The 21910-nt window shown below is 63.4% G+C and overlaps 1 protein-coding gene across 1 annotated transcript in view; it reads left to right on the forward strand.

The window, feature by feature from the left end:
• The first annotated feature begins 881 nt into the window (after nucleotides 1–881).
• The window catches only part of HS6ST1 (heparan sulfate 6-O-sulfotransferase 1), a 43351-nt gene continuing 22322 nt past the window's right edge, over nucleotides 882–21910 (forward strand). The window contains exon 1 of the mRNA XM_061183000.1: nucleotides 882–1470. Within this exon, the coding sequence (XP_061038983.1) occupies nucleotides 944–1470 (527 nt within the window). The 5' untranslated portion in view covers nucleotides 882–943. The remainder of the gene's footprint in view (nucleotides 1471–21910) is intronic.

Here is a 21910-nt window from a genome sequence, read left to right on the forward strand (position 1 = left end):
GGGGAGAGGGGAAAGGAGGAGGGGAGGGGGAGGGGAGGGGAGGGGAGGGGGAGGGGAGGGGGAGGGGAGGGGAGGGGAGGGGGAGGGGAGGGGGAGGGGAGGGGAGGGGAGGGGGAGGGGAGGGGAGGGGAGGAAGGTCCCAGGCTCCCCACCCTCAACCCTCCCTTGTTCCTTCCCGACCCGCTCCCCGCCCCACCGCCCCACCGCCCCCAGATCCCACCAAGTCCATCCAGCCCGGGCCCCCTCGCGTTCCATCTTCAGAGTGCCCAGCTTGCAAAGCCAAGGCTTTCCCTCCCGTGAAGTGGTGAGGGGAACCCAGGCCCCAAGGCACCCACCACCGCGAGCCCCCTCCAGCACAGAAGGGCCGTCCGCGCCCCACCACACGTTTCTCCAGTCTCTCCCCACGCCTCTGAGGACAGAGATCAGTTCCCAGTCCTCGCTGCCCGCCTCGGAGCGGCCTCCCCAAGGCCGGAGACCTCCGTCCGGGCGCCAGGTACCGGCCTGCAGCCCCGGGGCTCTGGGGGCGGGGCCGCGGATCGACGCGGGCGGCGACGGCAAGAGGCGCGGCGGGGGCGGGCCGGGGGCGGGCCGGGGCGGGGCGGCGGCAGACTGCGGAGACGCGGCGGCGCGCGGGGCGGCGCAGAGCGTTCTCGGCGCGGCGCGGAGCGGAGCGGAGCTGGCCGGCGGGCGAGGGGCCGCAGGGGGAGCGGACCGGGCCGGAGCCGAGCCGGAGCTGAGCCGGGGTCGGGCCGCGGAGCGGGGCCCGGGTGGGGAGCAACCATGGCGCCGCGCAGGGCCGGGGCCCGCGCCGCGCAGGGCGGCCTGGGTGCCGAGTAGCCGGGCCGGAGCGCGGGCGGCGGCGGCGGCGGCGGAGGCAGCTGCGCCTGTGCCCCCCGCTCTCCAGGCCCGCGCCCCGCGCCCGGGCCGCCGGCGATGGTGACACATGCGGCGGCGGCGCGCCGGCGGCAGGACCATGGTTGAGCGCGCCAGCAAGTTCGTGCTGGTGGTGGCGGGCTCGGCGTGCTTTATGCTCATCCTCTACCAGTACGCGGGCCCGGGACTGAGCCTGGGCGCGCCCGGCGGCCGCGCGCCGCCCGACGACCTGGACCTCTTCCCCACGCCCGACCCGCACTACGAGAAGAAGTACTACTTCCCGGTGCGCGAGCTGGAGCGCTCGCTGCACTTCGACATGAAAGGCGACGACGTGATCGTCTTCCTGCACATCCAGAAAACGGGCGGCACCACCTTCGGCCGCCACCTCGTGCAGAACGTGCGCCTCGAGGTGCCCTGCGACTGCCGGCCCGGCCAGAAAAAGTGCACCTGCTACCGGCCCAACCGCCGCGAGACCTGGCTCTTCTCCCGCTTCTCCACGGGCTGGAGCTGCGGGCTGCACGCCGACTGGACCGAGCTCACCAACTGCGTGCCCGGCGTGCTGGACCGCCGCGACCCCGCCGCGCTGCGCACACCCAGGTGAGCGCCCGCAGCCGGCCGCGCCGTCGGCCCGGGACGGCGGGGTGCCTGCTCGCGGCCGCTCCCCCGGGCCCGGCCCTCGCCGGGCGGACCTGCGCCCACCCTCGCTCCCTGCCCTCTTCTCCTGCCCTCTTGGGGACGCCACTCGCCGCGGCCCTTCTGGACCCCCTCCTGATCTCAGGGCGCCCGAGTCCCCAGTTGGTCCGCCGCGGTCCGCTGCTCGAATCCCGCTCTCACCTCCTCTGTGCCTCTTTACTTTTCCCCACCACCCGGCGGGCTGCGCGGAGCCTGGGCTTCCCGGGGTCACCGTCCCCTGCCCGCCGCCCGTCACCTGTCGTGACCCAGCTCTGGGTCCATGCTGGCCTGTGTCGTCGGGCGGGAAGACGGGTTCCTGTGCGAGTGTAACCCACCTGGAGTGCTCGCTTTCCTGCGCTGCACTCACGCTCAAATCGGAAGTGAGAAAAGTGAGGTGCCTCTCCCCCTGCACCTGCGGGGCCCCCGGCCCGCCAGCCTGCCTCGAGAGGGCTGGGGAGGAGCTGCCAGCGAAGGGGGCTGGCTCTGCCGTGCCCAAGTGTGCAGGTAGAACAAAGGCCCGAGTGTCACCTGGGGCTGGGGGCAGGGGGAAGGCAGTGCTGCCTGCCCCTGCGAGTTGGGCCAGAACCGGGCGCAAGCTCGCTCTGGAAGAGCAGCAGGAGGCCCAGGGCAGGTTGGGGGGAGCTGAACTGGCCGGGGGCACCTATGCAGCCAGGTGCCTTCCCTGGGGGCCCCCATTACTGTGGAGGTTGGGAGCACAGGGCTGACCTGTGTTGGGGGACAGCTCTCCAGGGAAGCGCTTTGTAGCCAGAAACACTCTCTTTCTCTCCCCACGGTGCTGGGTTTCCAAGGGTTAAACTTGGCAATCTTCTCCTGTTCACGTGGGTGCCCTGCGGGGCCTTCCCCCCGAGATGCCTGGGCTGGGAAGGTCCAGAAAGGAGATTTTCTTGCCGGCCTTTTGTTTATCTTCCTCGTTTGCCTTAAGAGTGCGTTCGCGGGCAGGATGGGCGTCGGGGAGCTGCGTGACCCGTGTAGCTGAGTTCATCAGCACTCCTGGGTCGAAGGTGCAAGGTCTCCGTGTGCTTGGATGATGAAGCTTTGGTATCTGGCCAGCTCGGAGCTCTCCCTGCTCAGCCCTGCAGTCCTTCTCCTGTTGTCTTTCCCAGATGGTCAGGAAATTGGGGCCATGGAGCTGCGGCTGGGGCGGGGGGGGAGTGTCTTCCCACTTTCCCTTGGCTGTCCCCCCACCAGCAGCAGCTCCCAGCCTGAGAGGTGATGTGCTGGGTGCCTTAAGGCTACATGGCTACCAGTAGCCAGACGCGGCCTGTCCAGGGGCCCTTGAAGCATTGCTTCCTGCCCAGCACTTGGTCTGATCTGCATAGATGCACTTTCCAGGCCTCGTACCATCTCCTCACCCCCTCGCTCCCCAGGGTCCTGCCACTCTGTGCTAGACTGAGCTGGGCCTGGGAGCTTGCAGCCACTTGCCCATCTATCCTTCTGCCCACCAGGGCTGCAAGCCCCCGGAACTGGGCACTAAGCAACCCATATAAGCCCAGGTGGGCACTTCTCTGCCTGCAGGAGTGCGGGTGTGGAGGGCAGAACGGTCCTGTCTGCCAAAGGCAATTAGGTCGCGAGAGCCCGGAGGGGAGAGGGTTCAGACCTCGCTCTAGGCGCTGCCGAGGGGCCTGAGTCAGGCTTGCCAGCAGACGTGGCCTTGACCCTCGTTTGCCACCAGGACAGTCGTCCTACAGCCCCACCTCCCGAGGCTGATTTTCTCTTTGGGTCACCAGGGTGAAGGGCCCCTGGCGTCCCTTCTCCAGAGTCTGTCCGCCAGAGCAGGAGGCCCCGCTGCCCCTACAGACAGGCGCGGAGGAAATGGGGAAGTGGCCAGGGTCTCCGGGTGCTGCACGAGGGTGGGTGCGTGTGGCAAGGGTGGAAGACTCCGTGCGCGGTCCACGTGGTCCACGTGCGTGGTCAGCCGTGGCTCCCTCCTGCCGCGGTGGGGAAGTTGCTGAGCTCAGCAGCTGCCGGCCGTGGAGGAGGGGTTTCCAGGGTTCTCGGGAGGCCCGCCCTCTGCCGTCCGCTCGAGGAGTGGGCTGTGCCACCAGGCAGGTGACAGAGCCTTGCCGGCCTTCCGTGTCACTCTCCCCGCCTCCCTTCAGTTCTGGTCCAGGCGCTAGGTTGATGGCGTTTTTAATAAGCTTCCTGGAGGGGCCAGGGTAGTCTTGGCTTTGTTTGTTTACAAGCCTGTGTGCTCCCCTGGTCTGGGGCTGGGCCAGAGCGCTGGGGGTTCAGGAGGCAACGCCCCCACTGCCCAGGGACCCAACACCCAGAGGGACGGTGGCAGTGCCCAGCCCCCATGGGATGCCTGCTGTCGGGTGACTCGGGTGTCGCCCTTGCCCTCTTTCCCGCCCTCCCCACGGCCCTGTGGTGCTGGAGCGACTGCCTGGCTGGTGAACTGAGGAGTGACGTGGCACTTTGGGGTCTGGGCCTGGGCGAGAGCCCTGTCTTCCTCCTCTCCGGTCCCCAGGGCCAACCACCTTGGGGGGTCGGGGTGAGGGGCGAATGTCTTCCCGCTGTGAGGTATGCTTCTAGAATCTCTCCACCGAGCCTCTCCCAGCTCCTGGTGCCGGCGTCCGCGGGGCTCTGGGGCCTGCGGTGTGGGGAAGTGAGGGTTTTCATGCCTCCCACGCCTCCCCGCCAAACGCCGTCAGCCAGGGTAGTTCTGAGATGGGCGTGCATCGAGGTGACAAACGGAGATGGACAGGTTTCCAGCGTTTTGCTGGAATATGGTTTGGAACTTCCAGCATCTGTGAGCGCTTCCTGGCGTGGAAGAGAGGAGCAGGTGTGTGATAAAGCGCTGGCAGGTCCCTGTTTCGTCCTGTGTCCAGCAAGGGAGCTGCCACACCTGCTGGCATCTGCCAGGAATGCTTGTAAGGCCCCCAGGGAGGCCTGGCCTCAGGCAGGTGGCCGACTGTTGCCAAGGGCCACTTTGGTTAGAGTGTGTCAGTGCCCCATGCTGCCATTCACCTCGTAGGGTCGGGATGGGGCTCCTAAGGTCCAAAACGTCCCTCCTTCCTCTTCCCGTCGGCCTGAAGGAGACGGAAGAGGAGACACGGTTAGGGTCTTGCCTCGGTTGCCCTGGAAATGCCCCTAAAATCGTGTAGGCTTCATTTGGAGCCACAGAGGGCATTTGGGACCCGAGTATGGCTTCCGGGCCACCTTCATGGGGTCCTCTCTGCAGGTGGGCTCCCAGCATCCTTGATCTTAGCCGGCAGAGGCTGTGCTTCCTTGTAGGAGGAAGGAGTCTTTAGTGTCAGTCCTGCAGCCTCACTCTGGTCGCACACCCTCCCGCCACCATTCCGAGTCCTGTCTGGTTTCAGAAATCTGCTGGTGCCGCCAGCTGAGCCTGTGCCGCCCTCAGCGCAGCACGCCCTCCTGCCTACCACTGCTCACCCAGCTCCTCCTCTCCCTTCAGCCTCAGCTTTGCCGCCCCTTCCTTCAGGAAGCCTTCCCAGATAGCGCCCCGTTGCCTTAGGTGCCCTTGGCCGCTCTCCATCTGCCATCCTGGCATGTCCATGGCATGTTGGCACTGGCCGGAGGCTGAACGGGTGCTGCCTACATGTGGCACCAACAAGAACGTTCACCTCTTGGTCCTGCAGCCTCTCCGGGAGCTGCAGTCAGCGCGCCCTTCCCCCATGCGTCCTCTGGTGAGTCAGGTTCAAGGAGACAGTCTTGAGTGCAGTGCTGGTCCCAGAGAACCTCAGGGGCTTCTCAGTGGGCCCAGCCAGGTTAGCTTGGAGCATTCCTATGGCACCGGGCAACTTGGCTTCACAACCACATCCTTACGTGCAACTAAGGGACAAAACCTGCATTTGCCTGCAGTGGGGCAGATGTTACCCAGAGCACATGACAGGGACCAGTGAACAGGGCCCGGCCACCTGAAGGAATCGCCCGGAGAGGTCTTGGGTTGAGACGGAAGGAATCTAGGTCAAGAAATTCAGAGTTAGATTTTCTTTAAACATGAACAAACAACCCAAAAACCTTTTCTTTTTAAGCAAATGCGTGAGAAGACAAACTTTCAAATGACTTACCGGTGATCATTTTAAATGATGCCCTGGCTTGTGAAATCATCAGGCTCTACAATTCATGTTCTCCTCAAAGCACCACAGAACTTGCAAGACCAGGGCTTCCTGTCCTCCTAGGCACTTCCCTTGTAAAACCCGGGGCAGTGCAGAGTGGGCTGGACACGGTGCAGGGGCTTGTGTGCCCCCACCCCGGGTCAGAGAGCCTTCCTGGTGGGTGCAGCTCCCAGCCCTGGGGCCTGGGGGCTGGTGAAGCCCCTGGTCTTTGTGGAATCAGTCAGGGTCTCTTTCTCAGTGGCAGGACTGAGAGGTGGGGCTGCTGCCCTGGGAGAGTGGCAGGCCATTAGCGGGGGCCTGGCTTTGTCATCCTTAAGGGACCCTGAGTCTTTTCGTTTCATATGCTTCTCGTTTTTGTTATAAAGTAATGACTGTAGTAGATAATAGGCAGTAAAGTATAAAAAAGGAAAGTTACTGTATTCTCTATGCATACCTTTTTTTTTAATTATAATTGGAACTATAACATAAATAGTCTACAGATGTTATTCTGTGTCATTAAAAACAATAATTTAGTGGCTACAGGTGACTCACCTCTGGGTGCACCATAGTTGGTTCTCTGGTGTTGAATGTGCAGATTTCCCATTTCTGGTTCCTGTAAGTAACAGTGCAGTGGACATCCTTGTACATAAAGTATTTTTGCATACCCCTGACTTCCTTTGGAAATTCCTAGGTGTGGAATTTCTGAGTGGAATAGTCTGAATGTTTAAATGCTCTCAATGTAAATATTAAATTACTTTACACCTTATTTTGTAGCCAAGTATGATATTTGAGTATTCATCTCGTTGGTATTCAATATTGTTCTGGGTTTAAAGAGTTTACTCTCTTCAGTGAGCAAACTGTCTGTATCTGGTTTTTATTGAAAAGTCCCGCCTGACAAGTGCACCCTTGAGGGTGGCCCATCACTTTCGGGGAGGGGGGGAACAGGGCTGTACCCAGCCACCCTGAATGCCGGCCCGTCTGGTCACAGATGTGTGCATTTCACCCCTGCCCAGAGTGGAGGTGCAGTTCTCTGCCATCTGGGGCCAAAGGGGAGGGGTGAGCGGCCGTGGGGGCCTGAGTTGGGGGAGCCCGGGTCACAAAGGGAAGGGTGCAGATGGGAGGTTGGCTCTTGTCCCCTGAGTGCTCCGCGGGTACTTGGAATGGGCTATCTCATTTCCCCCTCCCCACTTCCACAAAGCACGTGTGACAGTTGTCCCCATTTTCCCCGCAAGGAAGTCAAGGCCCAGAAAAGTTAGGAAGCTGACATCCCGACGTCTGTCTGTCCTATGGCCCGTGTGCCCTGTGCAGCCCTCCCCCTTGCTGCCCCCAGCTGGGAAGACCAACCTCGGTGAGAACCACCACCAGCCACCAGCCGTTGCATCTGTCCCGTCCGAGGCAGAAGGGCTCCCGAGACCCTGGGCGGACACGGGCGGTTTCACGTGCAGATCTGGGTAGTCGGTGTATTGGAGAACATCTGGCAGTCTTCGCCCCTGCAGTAGCAAGACAGGACTCAGGCCACACCCTCCTGGCTCTGGCAGGGCAGCGCGGAGGGGCTGCGGGGGGCGTCGGCGCTGCTGACAGCCGAGAGCAGGCGAGGCTCGGGGGCTGCCGGCGCAGCAGGGGCTGCCAGCACAGCGGGGCCGGCGCCTCCTGCCGCCCCTCCTGGGTGACCGCGTCCTTCTCAGGTGGTCCTGGTCCTGCAGCTGCCAGCCAGCCCCACCCCCAGCCCTGCTGGAAGGGCTGTGGAATTCAGTCCAGGACATGATTCAGCTGATCTGCGGGGAGGACGGGAAGGGAAGGGGGCATGGGCCCTCCTGACAAGGTGGTCTCCCTGGTGGGCACTTACAGCCGTGTGGATGCGTCTCGTGGCCGACCCGCTCTCATCTTCTCGGGCCCGTCCTTTGGCCTCGCTGGCCGGCACTCGCAGGTGGGCAGGCGTGTTTGCAGGGTCTCCATCTCTCAACACTCTTACTCCTGCCTTTTCCACAACTCAGCGGTCTCTTTCTCTTCCTGTTACATTTTTGCTGTCAGTTTGGTTTGGGGTTTTTTTGGGGGGGTGGGGGGGATATTATGCAGGAAAAAGGTCCTAAGCACAAAAATAGGCAGGCATGCGAGTGGTGACAGCAGGAGGTGTGACCCGTGGCATCGGAGGGATTTGGAGGAGGCACCTCCGCGTGGGGTTTTGCAGGATCATTAGGAGTAGAGACGGGAAGCAGTGCTCTGGAACCACGGTGACTCACGTCGTCTGAGACCCACAGCCAGTCCCAGGGACAAATGGTAACAAGAGGGCAGTGGGGACAGGGAGGCCGTGTGCGTGGACAAGGGCCCTCCCAGAGGCCAGGGTGTCCAGTCTGTCCCCGAAGGCAGGCCTGTCACTTTCTGGCTGTGGGACTTGTGGCCTAATCTCTCTGTTCCTCCCGAGGTAAAATGTCCCCTTCCTGGTGTGGTGTTGTCCCAAGTCCCCAGCTTTCAGGCCCTGTTATTTTGGAAAAGCATTGCGTGGCCACATCCACACACCAGAGAGCTAACAAGCTGCTCCCAGGCTGCCTGACCTGGGTGGGCACTGTTGGAGGACATCAGGGTCAGTGGTGGGGGGGGGCCCAGGGAGGAGGCGTCCAGCCGCTGGAGACCGCACACATCCTGCCCCAGCCTTGGTTTAGACCTGGGGTCTCTCTTCCTTGATGGGGGAGCAGAAACCAGCCAGGGCAGCCCTGCTATCCCACTGCCAGCGAGGCCCCCGGCCAGGCTCCCAGCCGGCTCTGTGGGTGCTGGCAGCTTTGCTGAGGACACGCAGCCCCGCGGCTGGCCGGCGGCCTTTCCCTGCAGCGCTGCCTGCGTCCGTGTCTCTCGAGGCTCCTCCAGGACAGCTGGACTGTTTGGAGGCCCCACCCCGCCCTAGCTGTTGTTCTGTTCACTCGCTCAGCCAAGCACCCAGGGTCTGGGGCCTTGGCTTACCAGGGGCTGCCTGCAGGGACTGACACACCCCGAGTTCTGCAAGGCCTCCACAGGAGCTCCTGGGACCTCTCTGGGTGCCCGGGGCTCAGGCTCCGGGGCAGGGCGGAGGTGCGTGGGGACTTGGCTCTTGGGTTCCTTCTGAGAAGCCCAGGCAGCAGCTCTGGGCCCCAGCAGGCCCGACTGGGAACCAGAGGAGGAGAGAGGAACTCCCGGCAGCCTCTCTCACCTTGTGTCTGGAGCCAGTGGGTCTCGTGGGCACAGAGAAACAGCTGTCTGAGCCTCAGTTTCCCCATCTCTAAAATGGGGATATGGAGCTTGTCATTTGGTTCTCTGGAGGAACCCAGTGTCCTGTTACCCATGACCTCCTGTGACTTCCTGGGCCCTCCAGCCCCAGTTTGTGTCCGTGTCCTGTTGGAGCCGTGGCCACTCGTAACCCCGTAGAATTCTGCAATCCAGGGGTGAGCGCAGGCCTCACTGCCCAGGGGTGGGGCCCAGGTCCTCACCTGTATGGGGGCGGCTGTCAGCAGCTTCCCTCAGCGCAGAGTGAGGGAGGGGGTGGGCCTGGGGCACTGTGAGAGAGTCTGGCCTCCTGGCCACCCATGAGCCTCTGTTACATGGGTAAAAGGCCCCGGGGTCGGGGTAGAGGTGGGGCATGAGAGCAAATCAGTAATCGTCTGGAAGGGTAGTAACTAGAGAAATTAAAACTCTGGAGTTAATTGTTTACAAAGCTGTAGAGTTGAAGGAAGTCAGTGGTGTGGGGGACCCACCCGCCTTGGTCACAGGCAGGAGCTGGGACCCCAGCCTCTCTGCAGGCCAGGTCCCTCCACAGAAGTTGTGCTTGCCTGATGCACCAGGGTGGACACCTGAGCTCCTGAGTCAGAGCCGTCTGGGTTCCCTGCTCCCCACCTGTGTACGCGTGATACTCTGAGCCACGTTTTCTCCACCTGCCTTGTAGAGCCGTGGGAGGACTCGGGGGACATGCCGGACCCCAGCAGGTGGTCAGCTCCGTAAGGGTCTCTCCACCCTCGATGATAAGGAAGGACAGAGGGCATCTCTGGGCCCCCCAGCAGCGAGGGAGCAGGAACAGCGGGCGGCCGGGCCCTGCCTCAGCCCGGGAACCCTGTCTCTGTACCAGGGGTGGTGGCAGAGCAGGGGAGGGGGCCCAGACTTGGAGCCACACCAGCCGGCTTGAATCCCGGTTCTGCCACCTGGGAGCTCTGTGACTTCTGTGCCTCGGTTTTCCCATTTGTGAAATGGGCGTAGTGACAGTGCCTGTCTGATAGGTAGCAGCTTGCAATTATGCCTTGTTGCTGGGGACTCTTTTTTTTTTACAAGAGGCTACAGTGCCTCCCCTCTCTCCGGGGACAGGGCAGAGCCCTTCAGAGCCAGCTGGGAGCTTGGCTCCTGTCCCCACTCTGAGCTGGTCAGCTCAGGGGTCAGCAGGGCACTTCCCTGGCAGAGGCTGAAGTCTAGGCACTTAGCTGGGAGGCCAGTGACGTCCACAAGCGTCACTGGCCTTCCAACATGATGGCCTGGGGTGTGCTGTGTTTCGGCCATGGGGGTCTCCTGCTCACCCCAGGCTGTGGCATTGGGGACCCCCTGTTCCTTCCTGCCTGTGCCCACTTGACAAAAGGGCTTGTTCGCTCCCTGGGTCTCCAGAAGGCCCCTGCCTTCCTGTAATCATGGCCTGTGGGGACAGTGCAGGTTGGTCCTGCTGTGCGGGCAGCTTGCCCGCCTACCCCTCTGAGGACCTGGAGACCCAACCAAGAAGAACTCAGTGGTGAGGGGAGGGAGGGGCAGAAAGGCCAGGTGGGTCCCACGGCCTTACTTCTCTCCCCTCCCTGGGCCCCCGTCTGCCCTGGCCCTGGGCTGCGGTCACCCACCCACGGGCATCGACAGGAGGGGAGCGGCAGGCAGGCTCGTGTGTTCATGTGGTGATCACCGTGAGCTGAGCCACCCGCACCTCTGCCCCTCCCCCCTCCCCACCACCGTGTCCCTTGCATCCTCTCTTATGCTTTCACTCACCACAAACGCATGTATCCCTTGAACAGCACACGGCACCGTTGCGTGTTACACACTGTACTTGACCTTCTGCTCCTTGCTTCCTTCACTAGGCCTTGTTGTTGAGATTTATCTGTGTTGGTCCATGACACGCATATTTAATTCATTGACTGCTGGGTTTGTCTAGACACATCTTTTTTCCTGGGCTTTGTTCTGAGAGCAGACGGGAGGCATGTTTCACAGACCAGATGATAGTGACCAGGCTTGCCCATCCTCCCCCCGTGCTCAGCTCTGCCAGCGCTCTCCAGACAAGCTCCACTGACACACACACACACACACACACACACACACACACTGCCACCCCCAGCCATGCCTGAGGTCCCCACCATTTGGCCTGTCAGGTGCTGCCATTTCTGCCGAGCCAGCAGCCATGAGCTGGTCCGCTATGGTCTTAGCACATGTTTCTTTTCCCCTAAATGGGTGAGACGGGCATCCTGTTTTGTGGTTACTGGCTGCTGAAGTTTCCTCCAGCTGCTTACCTGCTCACATCTTTGGGCTGTTTCTCCCCGAGAGGTGGCTTGTCCTTTTTGTGTATCCTGGTATGAAGTTCTGTGCGTGGTGTGCTTGACAGGCATCTCCTCTTGACTGTCCTTCCCCTGCCTGTGGGTCTGGGCATTTGGTTTACCGGCGCCTATACTGGGACGGGCTGGGTGGGCCAGGCATGCCCTTGCCCTTCAGCCAAGTGCACGTGCAGGGGAGGAAAGGGAGCGTGCCTGCTGACCTCTGAACCCCTCCGGGACGCCCTTGTGCTGGGGGATCAGCCAGAGGCCCGGAAGGTTGAATGAGTGGACAGGCGGCCAGCTGACCGGCCGTCCTCCCTGCAGCAGGAGCACCCCCAAGACCTTCCTCAGAAGTCCTGAGCAGTGCCCGGGGCCGCAACTGCACAAGCCCAGAAAGCCAAACAAGTAGACTGTCCTCCTGCTGCATCTCACTCCCATCAGCCCTGGTTTGTTGAGTTGGAAGAAAGGATCCTGCAGCCAAAACCAGAGCCTGCAGCCCACTGCTGTAAAGTCATGGGCCCTCCCTTCCCCTCCTGATGGAAATCTGGGCAGGGCTTTCCCAGAGTGAGGCCTGCCTGTGTCACGCCCCAGCCGGGTACCTGGTCCCCCATCTGCAGCAGTCACCCCCCAGGGCTTAGCCCTGCATGGCCCTCCTCTGGAACAGAGCTTCCTGCATCCTCCTGGAAAGGCAAATGGGGGCAGGGCAGCCTTGGAACGCAGCAAACGCCCCCGCCAGGCCCCACTTGGCCCCAGCCCATATTTGCAGCATTTGCTCCTAGACCACCTCCCCAACCCGGCCTGGGAGGGGTGGCCCGTAAATCACCGTCCATCTGAGAGTTACCTCCTGCCAGGGTTCCCAGGGCCCCAGGAACAAACACAGCACGCATTTGTGGCCCTTGAGCAGTGGATGAGCATCTCCCCTCTGCCTTACGAGCTTTAAAGTCTCACTTGTAAATATTTACTCCCCTGGAGTGCTGGTGTCCTTGGAAAATGAGGACCTGCAAACACAGAGGCTCTGTGTTTGCATCAGTGCGACAGGAAGTGGGGTCGGGTGTCGTCCCAGAGCAGTGAGGGTTTTCTGTGAGTCCTGGGTCACATTCCCTGTTAGGGAACCTGACCACGGCCGGGGAGGGAGGGGCTGGGGAAGGCTCTGATCTCTGTGCGCCCCACTTACAGGGTGTTGTGCACCGTGCTGGGGGCGGGGTGAGCAGGTGTCCTCGCCCGGAGGACACAGTCTGGGAACAATAAGTGGCCGTGACCGACAGCCACACTGGGTGCCAGGCCTTCCTCACTCCCACCTCACTGTCAGGGCCCCTCTTTGCAGATGAGGAAACCAAGGCTCTGAGAGCCTAAGTAACTTGTCACCACGGTCACACGTGGCAGAGCTGGGATTCATACTTGGCCTGTGGTCCCAGGGTTTCCTGTTAAGCCCTCCTCATGACAGGGAGCGGGCAGGGTCCCCCAGAAGGGGAGAGCCAGGTGTCACCCAGGCGTAGGGTTCAAGCTCGCCACGCTGCCTGCCTGCGCGGGAGGGTGTCGTGGCTGCTTGGAGGGTGGGCTTTCTCAGCAGCCCAAGATGATACAGGGTCCTGGAGGGAGGCCCCGAGTGACCGCGGACCCCCTCCTCCTTGGGGCCCCGCCGCATGAGTGGCCGCCCGCCGGAAACAGCCGAGCCATTAGGTCTGACGTGTCACTCCCCGGGGGGGAGGGGATCGAGGCAGGTGGAACCAGGGCAGGCGGAGCAGTTGGTCTCCCAGGGGTTTGGAGGTTTCTGATGTCACCCGTGAGGAGGGGCCCTGCTGGGCAGGCGCGGAGCTGGGGAGCGGGTGGGCCGTGGAGTGAGAGCACGCTTCCCGCCCGCCCGGGGCACCACGGCCTCGCCTGCCCTGCCTCACGGCCTTGCCACGGTGCTCTTCCCCTAGCCACTGCACCCCTGCCCCCCAGCCTCTGTCCCGCAGGAGAGGCCGCAGCTCGGGCACGTGCCAGCACCCTCCGTTCCCTCAGCGAGCGGGTCGGCAGGCCAGCAGGTCCAGGCACCGTGTCTTGCTCAGACAGGTCCAGACGGGAGGCTGCTTGGTGGCCCACGGTGCGGACCCTGCAGAAGTTGAGGGCCTACCGAGCCCTGCTTTCAAACCAGCATCCCGCCGTCAGAAAGCCCAGGCCTGGGAGGAGAGCTCTGTCCCTTTGCTTTCCTGGAAGCTTGGCTGGCAGAGCGCCCAGCGGGAAACATCGTCTGTCAAATCAGAGGCAGTCACGTTTCAGCCAAGTGGGTCAAAGGCAGGCAGTGGGATTGGTGGCACACCCCCCCCAACCGAGCAGGAGCAGACCCCTGTCCTCAAGCATCGGGTTGAAAGGGGGCCCGGCGGGCGTCAGGCGGGACTCGCCACGGGGCACGGAATGCATGCCAGGCCCGCAGGGGCCCAGGACACACACGCGGAGGAGGCCCCTCGCCCCCTTGGCCCGCCCGAGCCACAGAGCACTCGGGCAGCCGAGGCCGACAGCCGGTGCCTTGGGCCCCTCACCCCACAGTAGCCGTCCTCGGGGCCAGCGCTTCCCACGAGACCCTCCCTGGGCGCAGAGCAGTTGCGAGGAGTTGACACAGCTCCCCACGGGCTGAGGGCCACCCCCGGCCGCGGGGCGGGGGCCGTGCTCGCCCAGCAAGGCTGAGGGAGCCCCAGCAGTCCCTCTCGCCCTCCCCCAGCCTGAGCCCTGCTGTCTTTGGTCACCTGTCCTTCTGCTGGTCAGGCCAGCGGAGGCCTGAGGTGGTGTCGGCCGTGGAGGGGCCGTCCCAGAGCTGCTGGGGGCGCTGACTGTCCCCAACGTGGGCCAGAGACGGGCTGGCGGGCAGGGGTGGCGGCCTCCTGCAGCGCCTGGCGGCCGGCGCATCACGCGAGCTGCTCCGGGTCTCTGCCAGAGGAAGCGCCCTTCAGAGGGTCGGTGTGTTAGCGCAGAGCCTGGGGGCGGTGGCCTCCCCCAGCCCTGAGCCCTGGCCGCAGAGCTGGCACACGAGCCTGAGCCTTGGGGGCCGACAGCTGTTGCCTGCTGAGCTAGCACAGAAACCCCAGCCCTGACCGCCCGGGGCTCTGTGCACGGAGACCCCAGCCCTGACCGCCCGGGGCTCTGTGCACGGAGACCCCAGCCCTGACCGCCCGGGGCTCTGTGCACGGAGACCCCAGCCCTGACCGCCCGGGGCTGTGTGCACGGAGACCCCAGCCCTGACCGCCCGGGGCTCTGTGCACGGAGACCCCAGCCCTGACCGCCCGGGGCTGTGTGCACGGAGACCCCAGCCCTGACCGCCCGGGGCTCTGTGCACGGAGACCCCAGCCCTGACCGCCCGGGGCTCTGTGCATGGACCCCTCTGGGTCTTTTTAAATTCGTTCAGTGGGTTTTGATGGAGCCCTCGCTCTGTGCAGTCTCCAGAAGGACACTGGTGTGGGATCCTGGCCCCCAGCCCTCCCTTCCAGGGCCGCCCAGCCCTGTCTGCAACGGGTGCCCAGCTGTATCTGACGGGCAGCCAGGTGTGGGAGGGCCTGGGGGTCGCAGCATCCAGCATCCCCCTTGGGTTGTGCTTGTGGTCCCCCTCGAGTTCCCAGGGCAGTGTAAGGGCCTTGGCCCCTCGGGTGGTGACTCCGCCATCCGTCGGCCAGGCCTCACTCTGGTTTTCTCCAAGTGACATCAGGTCGGGGTCCCTTCACACACGCCCTTGCTCTGCCCCTGTCTCGGTGCACCCTGGACCCCCAGTCACTCTGCCGGCCTCTGGGTACTTGGCCCTGGCTTGCGGGGACCAGTGGGCACAGGTGCTGTCCCAGGTGCGCCGAGAGGTGGCTCCACTCTTCTCCTGTTACCGGTGGGGAAGCAGAGGTATGGAGAGGTCAGGCGACTTGCCAGAGGTCCCGTGGCTCGGGCAGCAGACCCGAGTGTCCTGGAGCCCCGTCTGTACCACCCACACCCCTGGCTGCAGCTGCTTGGCAGTTGTCATTCTGGAGCCAGTCCTCAGAGAGGGGGCGATGCTCTGGTGGGCCGCCAGTCCTGCCCCAGGGAGCAGCGACTTACTGAGGGAGGGCCATCACAGGAATGCAGCCAGCATCCTGGCAGAGACAGAGGGCGCCCAGAGGCAGCCCGGTCGGTCCCACGTGCAGCAAAAAGGAAGCTCAGGGTTGCGGAAAATTCAGTGCTAGAGCTGAAAACTTTTTTAAATATTTGCCTTCCGTTCTTTCTTCCTACAACAGAAGCACATACCGTAGCTCGGGAGCTGGCCCAGGAGTCATGGGGCCCAGACGGGGCGTCCTCCTCTTGCTGCGCCTCTCTGGGGAGGCCTCACTCGGAAGCAGCAGTGCCAGCTTAGAGTGCGGGCCTGGCTGGAAGCCTCCGTGCTGCGGCCCCACTGTGCGCGGCGAGGGGCCGTGCGGTCTGGCAGCCCTCTGGGTTCCCGGGTGCTGGGTGAGAGACAGGATTGCCTTCGTGGGTCGGGGGGAGTGTTTTCTGGTCGACTGGGGCTCGACTTTACCCAGAGAGAGGATGGTAGGCACGTGGAGGGGCTGGCACTCTGCCCCCCGCCCCGCCCTCAGGCCCAGCTGGGACCTCTGAGTGATTCTGGCTGGGGAGGCCGGGGCCAGCTGAGCCCTGAGGGCACACTCGGCGATGGTTTCCACTGGTGTTGGAGGATGCCATGGGGGCCAGGCTCTGGCAGGCAGGGCCACGGCCTTGAACCTGCACACGTGTCCCCGAGGTGGGAACGAGCCCCTCCACCTCGGTCCCGCGCACAGACGGTGCACACGACTGGCAGCTCCTGGTCCGACGCCCGCGGAGTCTCCACCCGGCTCCCAGCCCCTCCTGCCCCGACGCCTGCCGTGCACACCCAGGGCAAAGCTGACAGGCCGCTGCCATGGGGAGCGTGCCTTGGCCCCAGCTCTAGTTTGGAGGCCTTTTTTGAGGTGTCTGGTCCACGTCAGGCCAGCCACAGGCCATCCTCCACCACCCAGAGCGGCGGCCTCGGGCTGGGGCTGGACTTCTTCAGGGACACGGGGTCCCCTCCCCAGGGAGAGGGTGGGGTGAGGGGCCGGGGGCCCCCCGGGGCTGACCCCAGGCCGCTTGAGGCACCCACGCTGCCACGCAGCCACCCCACCCGTTCCCAGTCACACGCCCGCGCACACCCCCGGCAGCAGCTTGCGCTGTGGGGCAGCGGTGACCCAGAAACTTGTCCTGGAACAAGAATCCTTTCTTCATTACAAGTGGTTGGCACTTTGAGACATTTCCTCCCCTGTGAAATTCTTTCCCGCTAGCCCCCTTTAAGAGCCGAGTGGTTTTTCCACCCTGTGGCTGGGCCACCCCTTCATCCCTGCCACCTCCGAACAGGCCAGGACATTAAGGAAACGTGTGTTCGTGGGAAATTCGCTGTTGTTGCAGAAATGCGGGCAGGGGGCAGCCTGGAGCTGAGCCCTCAGCCCCCTGCCCGCAGAGAGCCGGGAGGGCCGGGCCCTGGGCTTTGCAGGAGGCTGTCATGGGGTGGAAGACCAGACTCCCTGGACAGCTGGACCTTGGCTCCCTGCCTTCTTCCTCCTGGCCTCCCAGGAGGAGGGACCCTGGCTGATGACAACGACAGCAGTCCTGGTTTCTCGGGCAAGCGTGACGGCGCGGGACACGAGGTGGGGCAGGCCTTGGAATTAGCCGCGGGAACTCTGGGTCAAAATCTTCCTTGAGGGGGTCCCTGGAGAAGTCCCCCCATTTTGTGGAAGGTGTAAAAGGAGGGGGTCCTGGAGTCCGTTTGCCAGGCAGAGCCGGGCAGAGCTCACCTGGCTGGGGTCTGATGTCCTGTGCTGCCCCGGCCTGGGCCCCGAAAGGGAAACCTGGGTGTTGGGTGTGGATAGGAAGAGGCCAGCAGGACCCCTGGCCAAACCCCCCCGCCCCAGCCTCTGCCTGGCAGATGGGCAGTGTTTGCAGGGCCGGGGGCGGGTGAGAGGCCGTGAGCTTCTGTGCACCATAACCCCCGCCCTGTTGGACTCTGTCCCACCGACAGCCGGGGTCCCTCAAGACAGGCTTGGGCCACCGTGACTCTTTGCTGAGAGGACCTGGCCCAGAGTAGGTCGTGACCTTCAGAGACAGCCTAGCTCAGGCCCCCTGTGTTGTGGCCTCGGGCAAGTGTGACCAGTCTATGCCTCGGTTTCCCCATCTGTAAAATGGGGCCCGTGGTGCTCTCTCCGATTCCCCTGGGGGTGGGAAGTGCGGCCTGCTGGGGTGCCTGGCACCCAGAGAGGGCCCCGGAGGAGAGGGCACTGCCGCTGTCCCTTCTGTCCACCCTCGTGTCCCAGGTTTGAGATCAGGGAATCCTAAAAGGACCACCAGTGGTTTCCCCGTCGCCCTGGGCTCACGGTCTTTGTCGCGTTGACTTCGTGTGTTTGTTGAGAGCGCTGGGGGGGGCCGGTGGGGCAGAGGCCTGGCTGCAGCAGCCGGTGAGCCTCTGGAGCCCCACCTCACGGGCGCTTGGGGCGAGGGTCCCCAGCATCGGCGTGGAGTGTGGGGTGTGGCTCTGTGCCCCTGTCCCCACCGGGCGAGGCAGGTGCTTGCTGCGCCCCTGCTGTCTGGCCAAAGAACAGAAGCGGGGTTCTCGGCCGGGTCACGCCTGAGGCTGGTGCCCTGGTCTGGTCTTCGGTCCTGTCACCGCCCCTGCCCCCCCGAGAGAGCTGAGGGAGTTCCCCACCCACCGTGGTGGGGACCAGTTTAGACTGGGCAGGCTCCGTTTGTCACCCCGTCACTGCGGGTCCCCTGGAGCGGCTGTACCCACAGGAGGGCCTCCTTTCCTGAGAAGCCTGCTGTGGTTTTGCCCGAGACTTGCTCAGCCCAGGGCTGGCTGCAGACGCTCCATTGTAGGAGAGACTTTTTTTTTTTTTTTTTTGATTGTGCTAACGTGTACATAACATAAAATTTACCGTTTTAACCATTTTTAAGCGTACAACTCAGTAGCATTAGGTGTGTTCACATTGCTGTGCAGCCATCACCACCATCCGTCTCCAGAACTTTTCCGTCTCCCACAGCTGAACCTCTGTACCCATTAAACACCCTCCCAGCCAGCGCATTACAACCACCCTTCTACTCTCTGCTTCTATGAATTTGACTCCTCTAGGGAACTCATATAAGTGGACTCATGCAGAATTTGTCCTTTTGTGACTGGCTTATTTCACTTAGCATAATGTCCTCAAGGTTCATCCATGCTGTAGCATGTGACAGAATTCCTTTCCTGTTTAAGGCTGAACAACACACCATTGTACGCATATACGTCATTTTGCTTTTCCATTTTTCCTTCGATGGACACTCGGGTTACTTCCACCTCTTGTTCCTTTGAATAACATTGCTGTGAATGGGCATGCAAATAGCTGTTCACGTCCCTGCTTTCCATTCTTTTGGTATCTATTCTAGAAGTGGAATTGCTGAATCACGTGGTAATTATACGTTCTAATTTTTTCAGGAAACCGCCATCCTACTTTACTTTCCCATCAAGAATGCACATAAGGGTTGCAGTTTCTCCGCATCCGTACCAACACGTCGTCTTTTCTGGTTGGTGACTTGTCACGGCCTAGGGCAGGACGGTCCAGCATGTGGTGCAGAAGCGCTGGGGTGGGAGTTGCTTGGGGTCTCGGGAGGAGTCTGGCAAGGCCAAGTTCAGACTCCGTGGGCCCAGAAGTTGGGGAGGGCTGGGGTGTGGGACAGCGCTGTGTGGAGTTTGGCGCAGGGGTCCAGCAGAGGGTCTGGATAGGTACAGAGAGCAGAGGGCAGTTTCCTGCCACTGGCTCCAGAGCTGAGCTGAGGAACGGCGGCTGCACGGTGTGTTTGGCCCTGCGGTGGTCTCAGCGTGGACCCACGACCGGGGCCAGGCCCACAGCCTGGGAACCCCAGCACGGTCAGTTCAGCTTCTGCCTCATTCAGTGTGGCCATTTCATGGTCCGAGGCCAGCTGGGAGACTGACTGGGTCTCGTCGTGGCCACAGACCCCTGCCCTGTGTGGCACGCAAATCCCTTCGCACTTCCCAGGTTGGTTCGTAATTCCTCAGCCCCCCGTGGGCAGCCGGGAGGCAGCCACGTCTGTGCTGCCTGAGGCCGCCGCGCACGCGTGGGCTCTATGTGCCAGGCCGCCCCCGTGTCCTCTCTGCCTGTCCGTCCCTGGGGCCCCATGCTGGCCGGGCTGGGGGGTGCTGGGAGCATATGCCGAGCTCTCGTGGCCTCGGGCACCCGGGGTTTATGAAGGATGCCTGCACAGGGTCGTCTGTGGCTCTGGAGGCTCCCGGGTCTCAGGCCATAGTGGACTTACCACTCCCCTCCTGGGCGCAGGGCTCTGGACGACAGGCAGGATATTTACGGCCCAGCTGGCGCCACTTGCAGGCTTGTCGCCTTCACGTTCCTGTTTCCTGATTCCCACCAAGATTGGTGTCACATCAGGGACAGTGCAGGGGCCTTTGCCTCTGAGGCCATCACTCAGCAGCCAAGGCCCCGGACGCACAGTGGGAAGCCTTCTCATCCGGCAGGAAGGGCCGCGGCAGCGCCCTGGAGGACTGGAGGCCACGGCCCTTCGGCTAACTCTCCAGACACGGTTTGGGCCATGTGTTTCTTCTTCCTTGTGAGAAGTTTTAGATGCGTGTGTCCCGACTTCTGAGTCCTCCTGGGGCCTGGCAGTGAGGCCCCCTCCTTGTGTATCCTCACGCCTCACCCCAGAGCCCCAGGCAGTGTCGGCCCTGGGGTACAGATGGTGTGGGTCTTTGTCCTGCCCTCCAGGATGCACTCAAACCCCATCTTGAGTCGCCTTCCTCTTCTGGGTCCTGGGGGTGCCATCCGCGCCCAGGCCCACCCTGCTTCTCCGTGCGGGCTGCACACACCCTGAGGTGTGGCCTCAGCCAGCAGGGGGTCCGTCCCCAGGTCTCTGGGGGCCCATGGTTTGCTACTGCAGCTGCTGCTTCAACCTGGAGGGCCCCTTCCTCCCTAGGGGTCGGGGAGCCGCGGTTTCTGGGAAGTCCGGAAGCTGCTCTCCTGACCTCCCCACCCCGCGCCAGGCAGTTGCCCGGTGGGTGGGCGATGGTGGCCGAGGTCACCACCACGGACGGCTTCTGCCCGACGTCTCCGGGAGTGCGCGTCACGCTCCCTGGTCAGTGCGTTGCCAGCCTCCGAGCCCGAGTTGTTCTCTGAGTCCTCGCTCAGGCCCCGTGCCGGCCCTGGGGACCTGGGCAGACGGGCCAGGCTAGTGGGAGACAGGCCAGGAGAGGAGAAGAGCCCCACGTTGTGTGCCACGCCACGGTTGAGAGGTGGGCCAGGGTGGAGAGGGTCCGAGGGGAAAAAGGGGAGGAGGAGGGTCCCCGGAACAGGACTGGGGAGCAGCGCGCCTCGGCAAGGAGGCGGGCGTGCCGTCGGGCACCGGGATGCCTGGTCCACCTGGGGGCCCCGGCCCACACCGAGGGTTGGCTGTTGGGGCAGGAGAGCGCAGCATGGAGGGCTGCTGAGCAGGGGAGCAGCTCCGCCGGCGTCCCTGAGACAGCAGCGTTCAGGTCCTGGCCAGCTGAGGGGCCTGCAGCCACACAGAGGACCCCAGACGTGGGCCTGGGTACCCCCAGGGTGGCCTCCAGGACCCCTTTGCAGCAGGAGCGGGCTCAGAGCAGGAGTGGGAGGGAGGGGCAGGCGCTGGCACAGTGGGTGAAGCGCACGGGGCCAGACGGGAGGGAGGCCAGCCTGGACTCATATCCCCAAGGGAGCCCCCTCCCCCGGGGACCTGGCACTCAGCGGGCAGCCATGGGCCACACCTGGTCATGGCAGGCATGCGGTCCTCCCTTGACCTGTCAGCCCTTGCTCCCAAGGTGGTGGTGAGGGGCTAAGTGGGCTCCTATGGCACGGGGACCTCGGTCCTGAAAAGGGCCTGTGTCTCCAGATAACTCCAAGGGCCTCCAGGGTCCCTCGGACGTGCTGGGAGGACCTGGGCTGGGGTGGGCCCAGGTTCAGCTGTGCCAGGCGCAGGGGTCAGCAGCAGTGGGGTGGCTCTCCATAGACCCGCCCTGAGCTCCCAGCGGGCCAGGCCCACCAGGAACCCCACAGACAGGCCTTGGCCATGGGTTTTGCCCTCCCTGAACCTTGGGGAGACAGATGTGTCCAGGTGGGAATGTTGGCATGACCCTGTGTGTCTGGGGGAAAGAGATACGGGGGGCCTGCCCTGCAGTGGGTGGATAACCCTGTGCTGCAGCCCCTTGGACTTGCCTAGAGATGCCCTGAGGGGGTTGACGCCCCACAGTCAGGGTCCCGAGGTACTAAGCCTGGGCCACTGCCCCTCCCTCCCCCAGGTTCCTGCACGCTGGCCACGCCCTGCCTCTGAGCCGGGAGGGGGGCCCCCGGGTTCTGCCTGCTGCCGCAGTGGGAGGGTGAGCGCCCTGTCGGTGCTGGGGCCTGTCTGCTGCCCCAGGAGAGGAGCGCTAGTGACCAGAGGCGTAGGTGTGCCCAGGCAGAGGCCTGGCCGCAGCCCCTTGCATGGCCTTTTTCAGGATCTCCTGTGTCTCGGGCATCCTCCCGTGTGAATCAGGCCATCTTTTCAAGATGGAGCCTGCCAGCTGACTGTACCCCGCCCGCCCCCCTACTCCACCCCCACGCTCCCAGTGAGTCACACCTCGTGCCCTGGCCTGCAGCCCGCAGAGCGCCCTGAGTGTAGGGCCGCCCTCACTTCCTCAAACGCTGTTCCCTCTGCTTCAGGGCACCACTGTCCCCACCTGAGCGCCGGGACACCCCTTGCAGGACAGCCCGGGCCTCT

Source organism: Eubalaena glacialis, chromosome 1 (genome assembly GCF_028564815.1).
Source record: "Eubalaena glacialis isolate mEubGla1 chromosome 1, mEubGla1.1.hap2.+ XY, whole genome shotgun sequence".
NCBI lineage: Eukaryota > Metazoa > Chordata > Mammalia > Artiodactyla > Balaenidae > Eubalaena > Eubalaena glacialis.